The 17,112-nt window shown below is 35.2% G+C and overlaps 2 protein-coding genes across 3 annotated transcripts; one reads left to right on the top strand and one right to left on the bottom strand.

Moving 5' to 3' along the window:
* The first annotated feature begins 11,122 nt into the window (after positions 1-11,122).
* Positions 11,123-14,917, top strand: LOC145001534 (uncharacterized). The gene is made up of 11 exons (XM_078960904.1): positions 11,123-11,285; positions 12,104-12,178; positions 12,259-12,321; positions 12,404-12,501; positions 12,592-12,808; positions 12,885-12,935; positions 13,054-13,151; positions 13,226-13,364; positions 13,459-13,554; positions 14,332-14,412; positions 14,521-14,917. Exons 1-11 carry the CDS (start codon positions 11,123-11,125, stop codon positions 14,730-14,732), a joined length of 1,293 nt encoding a protein of 430 aa, XP_078817030.1. The 3' UTR covers positions 14,733-14,917.
* LOC145001535 (protein ABIL3-like) lies at positions 14,575-16,251 on the bottom strand. Of its 2 annotated transcripts, none has more exons than XM_078960906.1 (7): positions 16,095-16,251; positions 15,911-15,993; positions 15,681-15,831; positions 15,505-15,604; positions 15,389-15,431; positions 15,178-15,254; positions 14,575-15,071 (listed from the first exon to the last, which is right to left on the bottom strand). In XM_078960906.1, exons 1-7 carry the CDS (start codon positions 16,167-16,169, stop codon positions 14,854-14,856), a joined length of 747 nt encoding a protein of 248 aa, XP_078817032.1. In that variant the 5' UTR covers positions 16,170-16,251; the 3' UTR covers positions 14,575-14,853. The 2 variants fall into 2 exon arrangements, with proteins under 2 accessions (XP_078817032.1, XP_078817031.1); XM_078960905.1 differs by having other exon boundaries at positions 15,178-15,257.
* Between the last annotated feature and the right edge of the window lie 861 nt (positions 16,252-17,112).

Genomic DNA, 17,112 nt, shown 5'->3' on the forward strand with positions numbered 1-17,112 from the left:
TTATTGGTAATCAAGTCTTCATCTTGACTTTTAGTTTGTTTTATCTCTTTATAGCCCTTTTTATGAAGTTTTTGGACCAAGAATGATTACTTGTGGGATTTGGACATCCCATGCATAGATCCTTTTAGATCTGAGAGCATTTAGAGTGGTTAAGGCATAAAGGTGGAAGCTTTATGCCATTAGAACTCCCCATGCAAAGTTTAAGAGGTTGTTATGGCCTTTTTAGCAAAAAGGGCCATGTATGGATGCAAAGGTAGTAGCTTTGCGTGTTATTCCGGCCCTAGGAGGTTAGATCTGGGTCCTGGATGCCTTGTGCTTGACTGAAATCGTCAGAATAGATTTGGACATTGAGGGATTCGGTGAGTCAGGCCAGTTTCTTGCCCCAAAACCCTTCTGTGAAGGGTATGAGTTGAGTTGCACTGTTTTGAAAATCGGACCAGACCGGCCGGTTCAACCGGTAACAAATCCGGTTCAAATGCCCTAAAAACCGCTTGTTTGGCAAACCGTAAAAAACCGGCGGTTTTAAACAAACCGGTTAGAAACCGGTACTGGTTTGACAAAAAAACGGTTTTTTCTAAATGAAGACAATCGGCCATTTGACTAGTACCCTCCCATGCTACTACTTCTTTAGACGTGGGTAATAGGAACTCAAACGTTAAACTCCATCCGGTTGCTTGTTTTTCATGATTATGGTTGTGATTGAGTAGGGGTATGTTTCAAGAGGTAAGAAATTACGGTATGATCATGGCTTTTACGAGAAATCATCTCCATTAGTTACTTGTTTTTCATGATTATGGTTGCGATTGAGTAGGTGTCACACCCCCGAACCAGACGGCGGAAACGTCCGGGAGCTGTTGTGACTTAATTGAATACCATCACAATGAATATACATGAAACATAACATCATTCGTCACCAACATTTGAATATTACAACTGATAGTGTTTACATCCATTACATTGTCTCAAAACATTACATTCTCAAAAGTAGATTGTTCGATACTAATTAACACACAGCAAAACATCATTGAGTACAATTCTTCCTTCACTTTATCTGTTACCTGAGAATACAAGTATTTTGAAAAACGTCAACATATGAAATGTTGGTGAGTTCATAAGCGGTATTTGAAAAACAATGTTTTGTATCGTTTTGAAAACCACCAGAAAATCCGATATTTTCTGAAAAGAGCTTTTGAAAACATTTGTGAAGATCCATAGGTATGCTTGTTTGTTTCTATAGTTGTAAGAAAAATGTTCATCAAAATTGTGTACGTTTTGAAAATCGTGTGTATTGAAAAACCCTAGGAAAACCCGATGTTTTCCTAATTCCTTGGATTCCATGAAGTTAAAATAAAACCATTGTAGCGCGCGAAGTCATTAAGTCCAGGCGACGTCGGATTATTTTTGCGCATGATTAATTGCTATAAACACGCGTTACACAAACGACCCGTTTATAACTATACTAACAATCCCGTAGGCGTCGTCCGTACTAATCACGTCATCCAACCGCCCTGACTTCTTGTAGTCCCACATCCGAAGAGAAAAAGGGCACGAAGACCACGATGACTCCATTAACCGGTTGGGGATAAAAAAAAAGGGTACGAGGGGTCCTTGACCCGCCTCGCATAAAATACCGACTTTACTAGCAATACCATAGGACCCTTGGGGACCAATAGTATATAAGCCATTGAAAGTCCTTTTACGCTGTGTCAGATCATGTAAGACCCAACAACTCGTAAGGTAGAAGTCTTCGGGCCTTAAGATCAGGTCATTGGGCTAGCTAGGCCCAACAAACAAGATTTTACACTTTGGGGCCCAAAGATGGTGCGTAGACGTCTGTGCACTCTCACGTGTATATTGAATTACCAAATGTTTTCGTGTATGAATCGAGTTATTGTCGTGTTAGTATTTTCGAATTGTTACTGATTCGAGACCGAATCAATTCGTTTAACAACGATTTTTGGTATTGTTGTGTATGGTATTACGTAGGTAGTCGCGGTCCCAATATTTAATCAAGTTGCGTGCATTGAATTAGCCTTGAAAGTTTTCTGTTTTTAGCCCCTCATTGTTTGTAAAATTTACTCTTTTCAACCCTCTAATTAAATAATTTTCCGGTTTGGTCCTTAAATCATTTTTCTTGACATTTTACACCAAAAATTATTGAAATTAATATTTTTCAGCATATTTTTCATTGAAAACAATTTAAGTCCCTGAAATTGCAGTTTTCTCGGTTATAGCCCATCTTTTTCGCAGTTTTTACAATTTTGGCCCAAATTGGAAAAATTTTGCAACTTTGGTCCTTTTTTAAATTGGAAAAGCATTTTAAACCTTTGAAAAGTACTTGGAACCTTAATAGTCCACTGTTTTACAGAAAAACACAGTTTTGGCCCTCCAAAACAGAAAATTTCGCATAATGGGCCCTATTGGGCTGAAATTGTCATTTTTAGCCCATTAAGCTTGAAATTTATATTTTTAATCCTCCAAATGAGTATATTTTCAGAAAATATTTCATTGAAACTGTTTTGACACTCCTCATCCATCAGAATTCGTGATATGACATTTTGGACCCTTTAACTTTATATTTTTATCATTTTATGTCCAAAAATTGCGTTTTTAGTCCAAATAAAATGTTATTAAGCCATTTAGCTATTTTTCTTGGAACACTTTGTATGTAGAAATATACTTGATGCTAGTATCATTAATCATAAAGTATATCTCGGTTTTTAGGGGTTTTAAGGCTAGATCCAACATTATAACACACAAAAACACACATATAAGCATAGAAATCATACAAGGCATACAAAACATATATAGATCTACACTTTCACTTGTATCCCCCCCCCCCCCCCCACAAAACTCATAAAAACAGAAAATAGGGGGTATGAAGCTCACCTTGGAGTTGATGGTTCGGTTTTTGGATGAAGAAAGTGAGAGATTTCGGCCTAGCTTGCTTCTTGAGAGGATCCTCAAAACTATGATGTTTCTAGTAGGATAATCAAGAGATTTGTGATGTTTCTAGGAGGATTTGATCATAGATGAATTTATACAACTTGAGGGTGAAGTAACTTACCTAGCATGTGAGTTTGATGAACTTTCTTATGCACACACACCCACTCACGGGTTTATAGAGAAAATGGAGGAGTTATTGAGGTTTTTGGGAGTGAAAGGAAACATGAATGATTTTTGGTGAGGGAGAATGGCCTTAGGCCGAGATTAAGAAGGGAGAGAGAAAGGAGATATTTTTTTGCATGGAAACATGGGAAATACATAGATACATGATGTGTATTAGACTTGGTTATCCTCCATACAATAATGAGGTGTCATGTTTAGATTAGTTTGGTCCTCCTTGTTAAGATATTTATTTATTTTTACACACTTGGGCCGAAATGGAGTAATCATGGAGGAGTTTGGGCCTTATCTTGGTCCTTACTCGAAATTATGAAGCCCAAAAATAAATTTTCGGCCCATTGGGGCAAATGAAATCTTTTATGGCCCAACAAGGCTCATTAGAGATAAGATGGATTATTTTAGGCTCACATGGCCCAAAATGCTAAAGTTTTATGAATGTGGTCTATTTAGAGCCCAACTAGGGTTTCTAGGCCCAAGATATTCAAGTTGAAGGTTTATTGGTCCATTAGGCCCAATAAGAGAATCCTAGTCCATAGTGAACTTGAACCGGGATGTCTAGGGTTTTCAACTCTTATTTGAGCATATGAAATATATTTGGATGAGAATAGAGTATAGTATTCACTTAGAGTACAAGTTATTACCCTAGGTGAATGATTGCATGGGCGTATAATTTCCTAGCAAAATTGCAAGTTGTGACAGTAGGGGTTAGAAATGGGTTCTTCAGACGATGGTTACGACGACCCATTTTTTGGAATTTACGAGCCATTTTTTGGGTTAAATGAGATGAATTTTGAGCTGCACAAGGTTTACATGGATCATGAACCACAACAGGAGTTTGTATCAAGGCTTGATAAATGTAAGGATCATTTTCTTAACATTTTACTTTGTGATGCGAACATTAGAAATGCAAGTATGACTGATGAGGTGAAAGATCGAGTGGACCATGGTAATGATTTGCAAAATGATGAGGATGCAGAGGAAGAAGTGACAAACAACTATATAATACATGATCCAAATGTTAGGTGAGATAAGATTGAACCTAAGTTAGGGGACGTGTTCGAATCACCTGCACAACTAAAATTATGTGTGACAAACTATGCAGTAAATGGAGGGGTACCAAATATACTTTCAAAAGAGTGACAATAGAATAATTGTTGCCAGATGTGGTAAGGTACATGAAGATAATAAATGCCCTTTTAGACTTTATGCAGATTGGATGTACAATGACAAAACCTTCCAGGTTAAGGCAATAAATTATGAGCATCTTTGTTCTAGAGTGTTTAAATTTAGGTCTATTGTTACCCCGGAATGGATTGGAAGACATTATGTTACTGAGATAGCAAATAAGCCCAAAGTTAAACTTAGGGAGATGATAAGTGACATCAAAAAAATATATAGATGTGTGGTATCTATAGGACAGGTTAGAAGGGCAAAACAATGGGCAAAAGAACTGGTTGAGGGTAAATTAAATGAGCACTATGCAAAAATTTGGGATTATACCCAAGAGTTATTAAGATCAAACCCTATGTTTACATGCAAAGTTGGTGTTACTAACAATCCAGATGATAAGAATTATTTTAAAAGGTTTTACATATGTTTCAAATCTTTAAGTGTTTGTTGGAAAATAGGGTGTAGGAAGGTAATAGGGTTGGATGGATGCTTCCTAAAGGGCCAGGAAAAAGGTGAATTACTCACAGCCATAGGTAAAGATGCTAATAACCATGTGTTCCTAATAGCTTGGGTTGTTGTTGATGTGGAAAAGAAGGATAATTGGACTTGGTTTATGGAGCTTCCGAAGGATGATCTTGACCTTGGTACTGGTGTAGATTTGGTTGTTATTTATGATCAACATAAAGTAAGTTCCTTTATAATTATAGTATATTTCAATTTGATTATTTCAATATGGTTATAAATACTAAGATAATATGTTTGTTCATAGGGTTTACTTGAATATGTTAAGGTTATTTTGCCACATATGGAGCACAGGCAATGTGCTAGACACATTTATGCAACTTTTAATAAATCTTTATCGAGATTAGAGTTTAAGAAGTTGTTATGGGCTTGTGCAATGAGTTGTGTTGAAGGTGACTTCTTGAGAAACATGGAAAAAATACAGACCATAAGCCCTAGTACAAATGGATGGATGGTATATGTTAGTTGATCTTTTATAATATTTTGTAGTGGTACATGAATATGATGTAATGAATCCCCCCATTATGGTTATAATATGTTTGTTATTTTATATTATGTTTTTTTATCCATACCATTTGCATCTATATTATGTACCATTTGTAATTACAGTTAGCTATTTTCAGCATTGTACTTTACCATTTAGCAATTTAATCTATATTATGAACCATATGTTTGTTATGCTTACCATTTGCATTTCACAGATAATTTGTATTTTACCATTTCACAACATTGTACGAGTTCATCGTACTTTACCATTTCACATCATTGTGCTATTTCATCATTGTAGTTTACCATTTGCATTTCACAGATAATTTGTATCTAAAATCTTCATCCAAAACAACAGTTACCAACCAATTTCAACATTGTACTTCCATTTGCATCTAAAATCAATCCAAACGTTCTACCAAAAGCCAAGTCGATCCAAACATTCTACCAAAAGCCAATACAAAATGATTTACATCTTCAAAACAACTATTGCCACCATTACAAAAATAAGAACTAAGAGACCTACAATTATTTCCACCAAAGTCTTCAACGGTCCATGCCCCTACCCCTGCTTCGTGTGAGTTGGGTCGATAATGTGGCCATCTTCTTCATTGTACCATTTGAAAAAACCACAATCCTCTTCTTCCACTTAGAAAAAAAAACAATAATTTGTATGAATTACATACCTTTTTTCAAGGTTTCTCAAGAAATTTACAAATTAGGGCAAATTGTTTACCTTGTAATTAGGGCACCCGTAAAACTTCTTTCCATAGTTCTCAGGTGTTCGAGCAACAAATACCTTGCATACATCTCCACAACCACATCTAACTATTCTTTTCTTTCTCGATGTTGGACCACCGTGGAAGCTTGATTTGGCAGACAAAGTTGACATTTTACATATGCTTAGGGTAGAAGACGGGGGAAAGACTTTAGATCGATGTTAACAAAAGACGATGATGTTTGGGGGTTAAAGGGGGGATGTAATTGGTTGGTAAAGAGGAACCCGTAAAAAACGTTAAAATGAAACATGAGGGATAAGTGTTAGGCATCTGTTGCAAAAAAAACTCGATTTGAGCATAACCGATTTTTTATGTAAATTCGGGGTCTTTTATGACAAAAACCCTTGTTGAAAACCGAAACCTAGATTATCAGACAGGGTCGAGAGTCGGATATGGGTCATTGCCTATCCGGCCAAAATCCATTTACCGAATGACGAAGTAGACGACGAATCTCTTTCACACCAACATTTTTATCAGTTTCCCGCCATTACAAAATATACAAATTCAAGTCGAATTGTTCATTCATTCTGAAATTTTGGCTTCAATTTGATGCAATCGAATTCTAGCTTTTGAAAGTTTGGATTATCGTTATTCATACAAGAACAAGCAGTGAAGAAAGAGGAAAAATGGCGGATGATGTAACGAGATGGTCGGTGACCTACACGAAGCACATAAAATAAAAGCGTAAAGTTTATCAAGACGGATTCTTAGATGTTCAATCATCTAGTCATAAGGTTGCTTTCGCATCATATACTTAATTTGTTTATTGCGTCGGTTAATTGCGTGCGAGCACACACAATGTTAATCATCGTGATGATCGTTCATTCGTTCTACTGTCTGTTTGATTCGAACTTTGTTTTTAAGTTTTGTCTACATCTTATCCTCTCATCTGGAAAAATCGACCTGAATTTGACTTCCTAATAGTGACTTTGGCTTTTATAGTCAGATAAGTTATCTGTAACATCTGAATTGATGACGTGATACATGTTAAATGTTATGAAACAAGTCGACGACTAACAAGTCAACAGCTACACCTACTGTTCTTTAGAAATCAACGAGAACATATGATGGTTTTTGATACTTCGAGTGCTTTGTTAGACCACAAAAAATCCTAGATTATCAGACCGGGTCGAGAGTCAGATATGGGTCATTGCCTATCCGGCCAAAATCCATTTACCGAATGACGAAGTAGACGACGAATCTCTTTCACACCAACATTTTTATCAGTTTCCCGCCATTACAAAATATACAAATTCAAGTCGAATTGTTCATTCATTCTGAAATTCTGGCTTCAATTTGATGCAATCGAATTCTAGCTTTTGAAAGTTTGGATTATCGTTATTCATACAAGAACAAGCAGTGAAAAAAGAGGAAAAATGGCGGATGATGTAACGAGATGGTCGGTGACCTACACGAAGCACATAAAACAGAAGCGTAAAGTTTATCAAGACGGATTCTTAGATGTTCAATCATCTAGTCATAAGGTTGCTTTCGCATCATACACTTAATTTGTTTATTGTGTCGGTTAATTGCGTGCGAGGACACACAATGTTAATCATCGTGATGATCGTTCATTCGTTCTACTGTCTGTTTGATTCGAACTTTGTTTTTAAGTTTTGTCTACATCTTATCCTCTCATCTGGAAAAATCGACCTGAATTTGACTTCCTAATAGTGATTTTGGCTTTTATAGTCAGATAAGTTATCTGTAACAGCCGAATTGATGACGTGATATATGTTAAACGTTATGAAACAAGTCGACGACTAACAAGTCAACAGCTACACCTACTGTTCTTTAGAAATCAACGAGAACATATGATGGTTTTTGATACTTCGAGTGCTTTGTTAGACCACAAAAAATCCATATATGTTGCCAATTTACAGATAGCAGTGGTGTAGATGCAGAATTAGTAAATCTATCTATGCTTTCACATGATACATAATTTATGTATATTGATTTCGAGAGATTCTATATAAAAACTATTCAGAAATTCATTTCCAGATGATAGAAAAGTATGGTTTGTTCATAACACTACAATAGCATAGCCCACTTCTATTGCTAGTGTCACTGCAAGAATCTGCAAGTTTCTTATAACACCATAAGATAATTATATTTTGGACTTCTGGTTCCTATGAGATTATATACCTTTTCAAATAGAACACTTAAAAGAAAAAGAGTACAGTGATTGCTATGGGTGATATTAACAACTGATCAATTACCTCATATCTAAAGAGCATTGCCACTTTTTTCACTTTTATCAGTCTTCTAACAGGTTAAGCTATATGACGATTGCGATAAACTTTTGGATAGCAAAATTGTGAAGCTTGATGATGTTGTTAAATTGGGTGAAACAATAACACTTGGTGCTTATCTTGTTGACATTGGTGATCCTCATGGAGATAGTAAACCCATTCCAAACTTGATTCTTCAAAGAGACAAATATACTACTGATAAGGCTCACATGTCCAACAGTAGTAAGCTAAACAATAACTCCACTTGTGTTATAGACTGGACTTATTAGAACGGATTCAATAACATAAAACAATCAAAAGATTCTAATAACGATTGAGAAACACTCTATAATACCAAATGATTACAAGTTTGAAGATAGGATAGCTGATTCGAGATAGCTACTCTCCAAGGAATAAATTCCAGTTTTCACTCCAAAGATAGATTTTCACTCCCTGCCCACTACCCTCTACTTATACTATCTGACATAACAAACTAAATAATATAAAACACCTAAACTGCCCCTAATGTCCTTTTATTTGTTGAATTTCTCATATTGCCCTTATCTATCATATATTGCAGAAGTTGATGCATAACAATACCCCACCCCCAAAAGAACCACCTTGTCCTCAAGGTGGATAGAAATGGTGTATAGCATCCAAACGCTCCCTGGTGACCTCTTTGTCTTGCCCTTTGCCTTGCCATGATCATCAATCCCTACATACGTCCCACTCACTTGCTCCACTAAATCTAATGTGAGGGACGTCTCTGCCACATACTCCAAATAAGATATCATCAACTTCATGGGATCAGTAACCTTAACCTCTATCCATTCCTCATACATGTTTGAATTAAAATCTTCCTAAATATTGGCCTTGTTATCTTTCTCAGTTGACAAAATCAAGTGACAATGCTTCGCAGAGAACCAAATTGCAGAAACCCCCTTTGTATGCCCCTTTCCAGTGAGTTGTATCAGATTCACAGCAGATGAACGGTCACCACCACTTGCAATCAGATCAAAATTCTTGTTTACATAAACACATTCTATCATTCCAACCCCTCTCCTTGAAGGAGGAAAATAGCTTTCTAGATCCTCAGTAACCACAATTAGTCTATCCACTATATCCTTCACACGATTCAGAACTTGAGGACTTGAACCAACCCAAATACACCCTTGAGCCTGCAAATAAGTCATGTATGGATTCCCAATTCTCAGCTCTCTATAATTCTCAATTGGATCTGCAATTATCCGTCTTTCAAACCGTTGACTTAAAACTATATGGGAATTACCACATGTAAGTATGTTTTCTTTTGCTCGGTGTACAACTCTATATTCTTTAGTTGTTAGGTTTGATTGGTCAAGGAGAGCTCCCAACTGATGGATGCTTAATTCCTCAAACCCATGACGTAAGTTTGGAGGGTCAACTATTAACATTACACAATTTCCACTTGATTCAATGTAATCAGTTCCAAAAAATATATATATGCAAGAACCTTGCCATCAATCTTGAATGATGTTCCCGGGATCTCAAAATTCATCACGAATTCTCTATATTTTTCGGTTAATTCATCCCCTGATATGGTATCTTCGAACTTGTAGCTTACACAAATGAGTTTATCCAAAACACAACTTACCTCAAAGGCACCAATCCATTCTCGTGACCCTATAAATGAAGTGTTTTTATCTTCTATCTCCATCACAAGTGATGCTTGTTTTTTCCGGCTGGTTGTGAGCTTTTCTTTGAGTTTTACTATTTTAAGATTCAATGGTAACAGTAGAACCTTTTCGTGTGGGGTAAACTGATCAACAAGGTTTGTTCCGATCTGACCAGCAATTCCCTTCCGCTTGTTCCCAACCATTGCCAATATCACTTGATCAAAATGATCACAAGGATGAACCCTGGTTGTATAACCCATTTTCACCATGTGAGCACTAGTCACGAGTGGAGTGGTCCATTTAGCTAACTTGTTAACATTATTCTTTATGTTTGTGAAAACTGCACCCCTTTGAGTGTTTATCTTCCTTGTTCTCAGGTTTAGAAATTTTGAGAAATCAATGGTTCCATTACCTGCTGCTTTGAATTCATTGATCATATCCTGAAGTTCAACTTCAATTCTATTTTTCCCAAGTAATCTCATAAGTGTTCCCAGTTCATTTGTTGTGATGCAACCGTATCCATCCTTGAATAGGTTGAAGGCTTCCTTCTTGATACCTCCCAGCTTGTAGCTCAAGTGATCGGTGGTTGTAGACTTGCTGGAGTCGACATGTCCGATAATGTCAATGCTAGTGTGAATAATTTCCTTACCCTTCTTTAATGCATTATCTGTAGACAAGCTTTCTCGATAGAATGAGGAAGATGAAGAATTGTGACACGACGGTAAGGGCGAGGCGATGGTACGATTAGGTGATATCAATGCCGACTCGGTTACTTTTGTTGTCGTAGGTTTAACTGCAGTTGGGCCTGATTTCTCTTTAACATTCATGGGCCAGTCTCCTGCTGTTTGATTCCATTGTGTGCCCACAGATCTAATTTTGGCCCACTCATTATTTCCTAGCCCATTCCTTCGATGACCTAGGTAACACTCGTCCGTTACTTCTATTAACGGAGCTGTCATGTTAGGGTTGTACTCCGTTACTGTTGCGGCGGCTTGAGAATACGCGACAAGCTTCCGGCGATCCCCAACTGCTCCTTCCTGCTTCAAAATCGAATCTCTCTTTTCTCTGTTCCTTGCTTCCAGTTCCCGGAAGTGATGACGTGGGTGTTTTGAATCTACGACGAATCAAGCTCTTCATCTCTTGCCAATCTCTAATGGATCGTCTTCGATGCTCCCATTCATACCACAGTAGGACGTCGTCTTCTAGAGCCCCCACGGCAGCTTCCATTGTTTCTTCATCTTCATGCGAGCAAAAAGACCTTTCCACATTACAAATCCACTGCTCTGTGTTAGTTCCATCAAACAAGGGAATCTCAGGTTTGTGAAATCTCCGGTTGGTCGTTCCTCTGTATTCGCCTCCGGTAATATAGCCGCCGCCTCCACTGGCGGAACGACCTCCTATATCAGTGTGCGACACTCCACTGTAAACCCTTGGAGCTTCCTCCATGGATAGAACCGGCGTGTTGCTAGGCTCCCCCTTAACGGTTTTCTTCTCATTGTTGATTGTTGGTCGACTTTTGGCTATGGCACCCAAAATCTCCTCAAACTTTTGATCCATCTCCTCAAACTTTTGATCCATCTTCAACTGAAGAGAGGCTATGGATTCAGCGTTCTGTTGGATCTGATGTCCTTGATTCTCCATTCGAGCATACAAATGCCCTAATTCTGTCTCAAGCAACTCAACCCTCTTGAGTTGAGCTCCTCCAGCATCCTTGCCTCCTTTATCTCCAACCCTTATCCCAGATGAATGCTCTGATACCATTTGTTATAGACTGGACTTATAAGAACAGATTCAATAACATAAAACAATCAAAAGATTCTAATAACGATTGAGAAACACTCTATAATACCAAATGATTACAAGTTTGAAGATAGGATAGCTGATTCTAGATAGGAATAAATTCCAGTTTTCACTCCAAAGATAGATTTTCACTGCCTGCCCACTACCCTCTACTTATACTAAATAATATAAAATACCTAAACTGCCCCTAATGTCCTTTTATTTGTTGAATTTCTCATATTGCCCTTATCTATCATATATTGCAGAAGTTGATGCATAACAACTTGTTTTTATGATGTTTAGTTGGTATATAACTAAATACTACACATTTTCATGCTTCTATTTTCTCATTTAGAAACCAACAAGGTTAGCTCACGAATCGGTAAAACACCATCAATCAATCTGAGTCCATCACAGAAAATTATCAGAGGTTAGTTATATTACATTCATAATCATGTAACTTAACAATGTTAAGTGCCATTGCACTCATGTTAACCTTCATGATATCAGAGTTCAAGAAACGTCAAGTCAAGAAGTATTGTTCTCCAGACACATCTAAAGATGATTCAACAGGTTTGTTTTCTAAATGAACAATTTCTGAAATAGTTGCATATTGTTTTCACATTGCTGATTCCATTTTCTTTTTTCCAATTAGAATGGCAGGTCTTATACACTACTCAATTAACACAAAAAGCCAAGAAATTTCACGATGGAATCTTAAAAGTTTTAATTTCTGGGTTGCGGGGGAGGCAGGTTAAATTTCAACACATTTTTGCATACTCACCAAACAAAATTACACATTTTCATACTTTTTTTTTTTTTTTTTTTTTTTTTTTCCCTTAGGCGATTCTGTATGATGAAACAAGGGCACAATTAGACAGCAGATTCCTTAAAAAGGAGGAAACTATTACAGCTGGCGAATCAATGAAATTTGATGGTCATATAGTTGACATTATAGAACTCAGAGACCATAAACCTCTCAAAGATACAGATGCTGATGGAAGAAATTTCTATAAACAGAACACAATGCCTTCCAAGAATCATAATGAGCATCTTGCTGGTTTGTTCATCTATTCATTTTGTTGCATTTTTTTGGTGAATCTTATTTATCTTATGTCATTGTTATGTAAATTCAGAGTTCAAGAAACATGAAACAAACATGTCTTTCACAAAAACAGATTTAAAAGGTCAGTTCTATACATTATTTGACTTCTGCAAGGCACATTTCTCATTGACTTTAAGCATCCACAATGTTCTGTTATGTCTATTGCATTATTATGATTTATCGTTGTCTTTTTCAATTAGAGTGGAATGTGATGTACACTACACAAATAACCCAAAAGGCCAAGAAGTTCCATGATGGTGTCTTAAAACTTGCAAGTTGTGGATCACAAGGGAGAGAGGTCAAATTTGTCATTTTTATTATACAAACATGTTTCTATCTCTTTTGTTTACCAATGGGAGGATATCATCACAGGAGGCTACTTTGTTAGCAGAAGATGGAACAATATTGTCACATAGATACCTTAAACTCTCTGAAGGCATCAACAGTGGAAGTTTATTCAACATGTCACATTACTTGGTGGAAATTGGTGAACAAAGGAAATGTTCTCAAGGTAGATTTTATATTTCTTTAGTGTCATAGTTGTGTGAAATTACATGAAACTATGGATGATGATCTGTTATTCTGTTATTGGCTTAAATGTGTAGGGGAAAGTTCAAGGAAAGCTTCTACATTGGAAAATGAAGATGTAGAGAATATCAAATTATCTAAGAGAATCCCAGCTAACAGACCTCTATTTGATGGTAAGATTTAATAGTCTGTTTGGTATGATGGAATAAAATCAACAAAGTAATGGAATGGATGATTACATTCCATTATCATGTTTGGTTGCCTTGAAGGAATGGAATAAGTCATTCAAACATCTTGTTTGTTATGTACATTTAGAAAACTAAATGAATTTAAATTGATTGATAAAGAAAAAATGTTATTTTATACAAATAAACTTTAATCAACTGCATTGCTAAGTTAATGACATATAAAAGTATTTCATGTTCGTTTCAAATGTAGACTATATATATATTTCACGTAGTAAAAAAAGTTTATTTTCGTTTTAAAAAAATTGTTTACACAAATAAAAAAATAAATTAAATTAAATATACCATGGAATCTTGAAGTAGACTTAAAAGAATAAAAAAAAGCAATGTAATTAAACTTAATTTTAAAGATATTGGTGTTATCAAAGATTTTTTAAATAAAATAATCTATAACCATGATATATCATTCCATTCCATCATGGAATGCATCACATTGCATGATAAATGTTCCATTCCATTCCTATGTGGCAAACAAATATGATTTTCACTTTCCATCATAATGCTCCAATTCCATTCCACATATCTGATTACTGCATATACCAATCATTATCTTGATGCATGATACCAATTATGTTGTGTAATATGAATTAACATTCCATTTATTTCAGGGGTTGCTTTTTGGTTAAATTGTAACTTGTTTTTATCTTTTGGTTTATCATGTGGTTATGAAGTTATCCTTTGTAAATTTATATGTTATATTTGTAGAAAAACCTCCAAAAAGAGCTTTGCAATTGGAAGATGAAGCTGTATCAACAACTATCTTAAACAACAAGCCTTTACGTGATGGTATATAATTGATCCCTATTTCAATTTCTATTTGGATTTGCACTAAAATTTGGGTGTTATCTTCATTTCTCTTTTTCTTTTTCTTTTTCTTTTTCTTTTTCTAAGCAGCACGTTCGATTTTGTCCATTCTAAAAAGACCTACTACTCAAGAAAGTGGTGAAATAGAGAAGCAAAAAGACTCATATACTAGTACTTCTGACGTGGCAATTTGCAATGAGGAAAATTGCAAACCAGTTGATGATTACAATGATCCGAATGATTTCAAGAATACAAACTCAAGAAATGCAGACTTCCCAAGTTTTGATCTTGGATTTGACTAGACCCCACTTTTCTCACAAAACCACTCCCCCAAAAGGAAAAGAACCAAATTGTTTATTTTTGGTTAATGATTAGCAAAACATCGATAGAAACAAATTAAGTTGTACGCTTTTCAGGATCTTTTTACGCCTTATTCTTTGACTTGTACATGTTTAGCAACATTTTGAAAAGATTTCTGGTTTTCTTAGAGTAGGCTTCCATATCTTTTGGACTTTCTCTTTGTGGATACGATGAACAAGATCTTCTTGATATGTTTGGACTCATGGATCGATGAACACAAGATGCAGACTCTGATCGCTTAATCCGGAATTGATTTGGTGAAATTGATCTTGATCGTTTTTCTGGTTTTTCAGGTGAATTTAATTAGTAAATAAAAAAATTGTTTTTAAAAAAAATATATTATCAAACTGGAAAGTGGAAAGTGGAAAGAACTTTGTTTCTGCTCACCTATTCTTTTGTTCAATGCAGCCTTCCTAAATGAAAAGTCAACCGAACCCGGTGGGAATTGTCCAGAATACCCCTTTCTGCTGTTACAAAGGTAACTTCTTATAACGACAATGCCTACATATGATTTACTTATTATATATATATATATATATATATATATATATATATATATATATATATATATATATATATGTATGTATATATATGTTACCTTACACCAAATGACTCAGCCTTTCCTTCAAAAACACAATTCTCTGTAGCAATAATTAGAAAAAATCTCAATAAGATTCATGAAAATTTTTTAAAAATTAAAAAATAAAAATCCACCTGGGAGAGTGTACTTCTTAGGACACTTGGGTGTATGTGGAGTCTCTAAGTATTGATATAATCCAACTTTGTTAGCATATGCTTGACATGTTTGTAACCTCTGCAAGCAATAATAATATATAAAAAAAATACAAGTTTATAATTATAAAAAATATATATTTTTATAAAAAGATTACCTGTTCAATGCATAAGAGTTGAAGGTTTAGTCTGGAAGCTTCGTTGACATTGTGATCTACAAAGTTGTTGAGTTTATACATGACAGACCCCAAATGGTCTATGGTTTTAATGAGAGATTTGGAGATGTAGTTCTTTAAGCTTTCAAACAACCTTAAGCAAAACAAAAAAACTAATCAAATAGAAAAACATAACAAAAGTGGATAAAAATATCACAAAAAACGACACTCACATTTGTTTCTGATCATTCTTGTAATACGAATCTTCAAAATGATCTGCAGCTGAATACAACTGTTCTTTCACATTTCTTAAGTCCTATAGAAATACAACCGATTTATAAAGGCTTTCTCATATTAATATCAGTAGTATAACATGGTGAAAAAAAGCATTTGACATTTTAGAAAGTGAAAAGAGACCTTGAGACCATTGGCAAAGAGACCTTCATCATAGATGGGATGGGGAAGAAGATCAATTACAATTTTACCCTCCATTATGACACCTAAGCACAAAACATGAAAGTTTTGATAGTGGCTAAAGTTTAAATAGAGACAGACCACTTGTTGTAGGGGTGAGTAAGTGAGAGTGAGAGTGGGTCATATATATATATATATATATATATATATATATATATATATATATATATATACACTTAGGCCACACACATACACAAACAAATTTCATGATTAGTCTCATAGTGGTGAGTTTATTGGATTATTGCGTCTTGAGGAAGGTAGTTTTTCAATGATGTTGAGTTAAAAGAAGGTAAAGCCATTTTAAGGAAGAAATGAAAATAATGATGTAAAACGTGTATATCATTCATTGAAGGTTGTAGTTTGCTCTCAAATTTGTCATTTACGCTATGGAAATAAAAGTCAATGTCTTAATGCTTGTTTTAGTTCATTTACTTGACCTAACGCAAATGAAATTTAATCTTTATGGTCATATTTATAATATTAATTCTTTAGTCGACATTATAAAACCTAGTATTACACTTGTGAGGTTGAGGGAATGCAAGAAAATACATGTAGGGTCAACAATAATTGGGTGCGTGAAGAAGAGGGAATCGTTGTGAAAGATTTTTAGAATATAGGAAAGCGTAATTACCAATTTGCCACAACTGCTTAAATTTTAAAAGAATCCAAGTGTGAAAAATGGTCCACCATAAGCAATTATACAAAATTACAAACCCCAAATCTGTTTGCATTCTAGTTGGGATTTCTCTATCAAATTTGTTAGAATTATCGATGTGTTTAATCTTTGTGGACCTATATCTTTTTGACCCGTGTGGAATTCTATGATAAAAAATTTAAAAACTAATCATTTTTGGTTTTATGAATTCTTATTTTTTCATCATAAACATTAAGATTGGAGACAAAAATCGACTTCTATGGACCTTATGTCACCTCATCGATCCTACTCGCTTTATTTATTTAA

The sequence above is a fragment of the Lactuca saligna genome, chromosome 6 (assembly GCF_052625555.1).
Source record: "Lactuca saligna cultivar CGN05327 chromosome 6, ASM5262555v1, whole genome shotgun sequence".
In the NCBI taxonomy this organism is placed as follows: domain Eukaryota; kingdom Viridiplantae; phylum Streptophyta; class Magnoliopsida; order Asterales; family Asteraceae; genus Lactuca; species Lactuca saligna.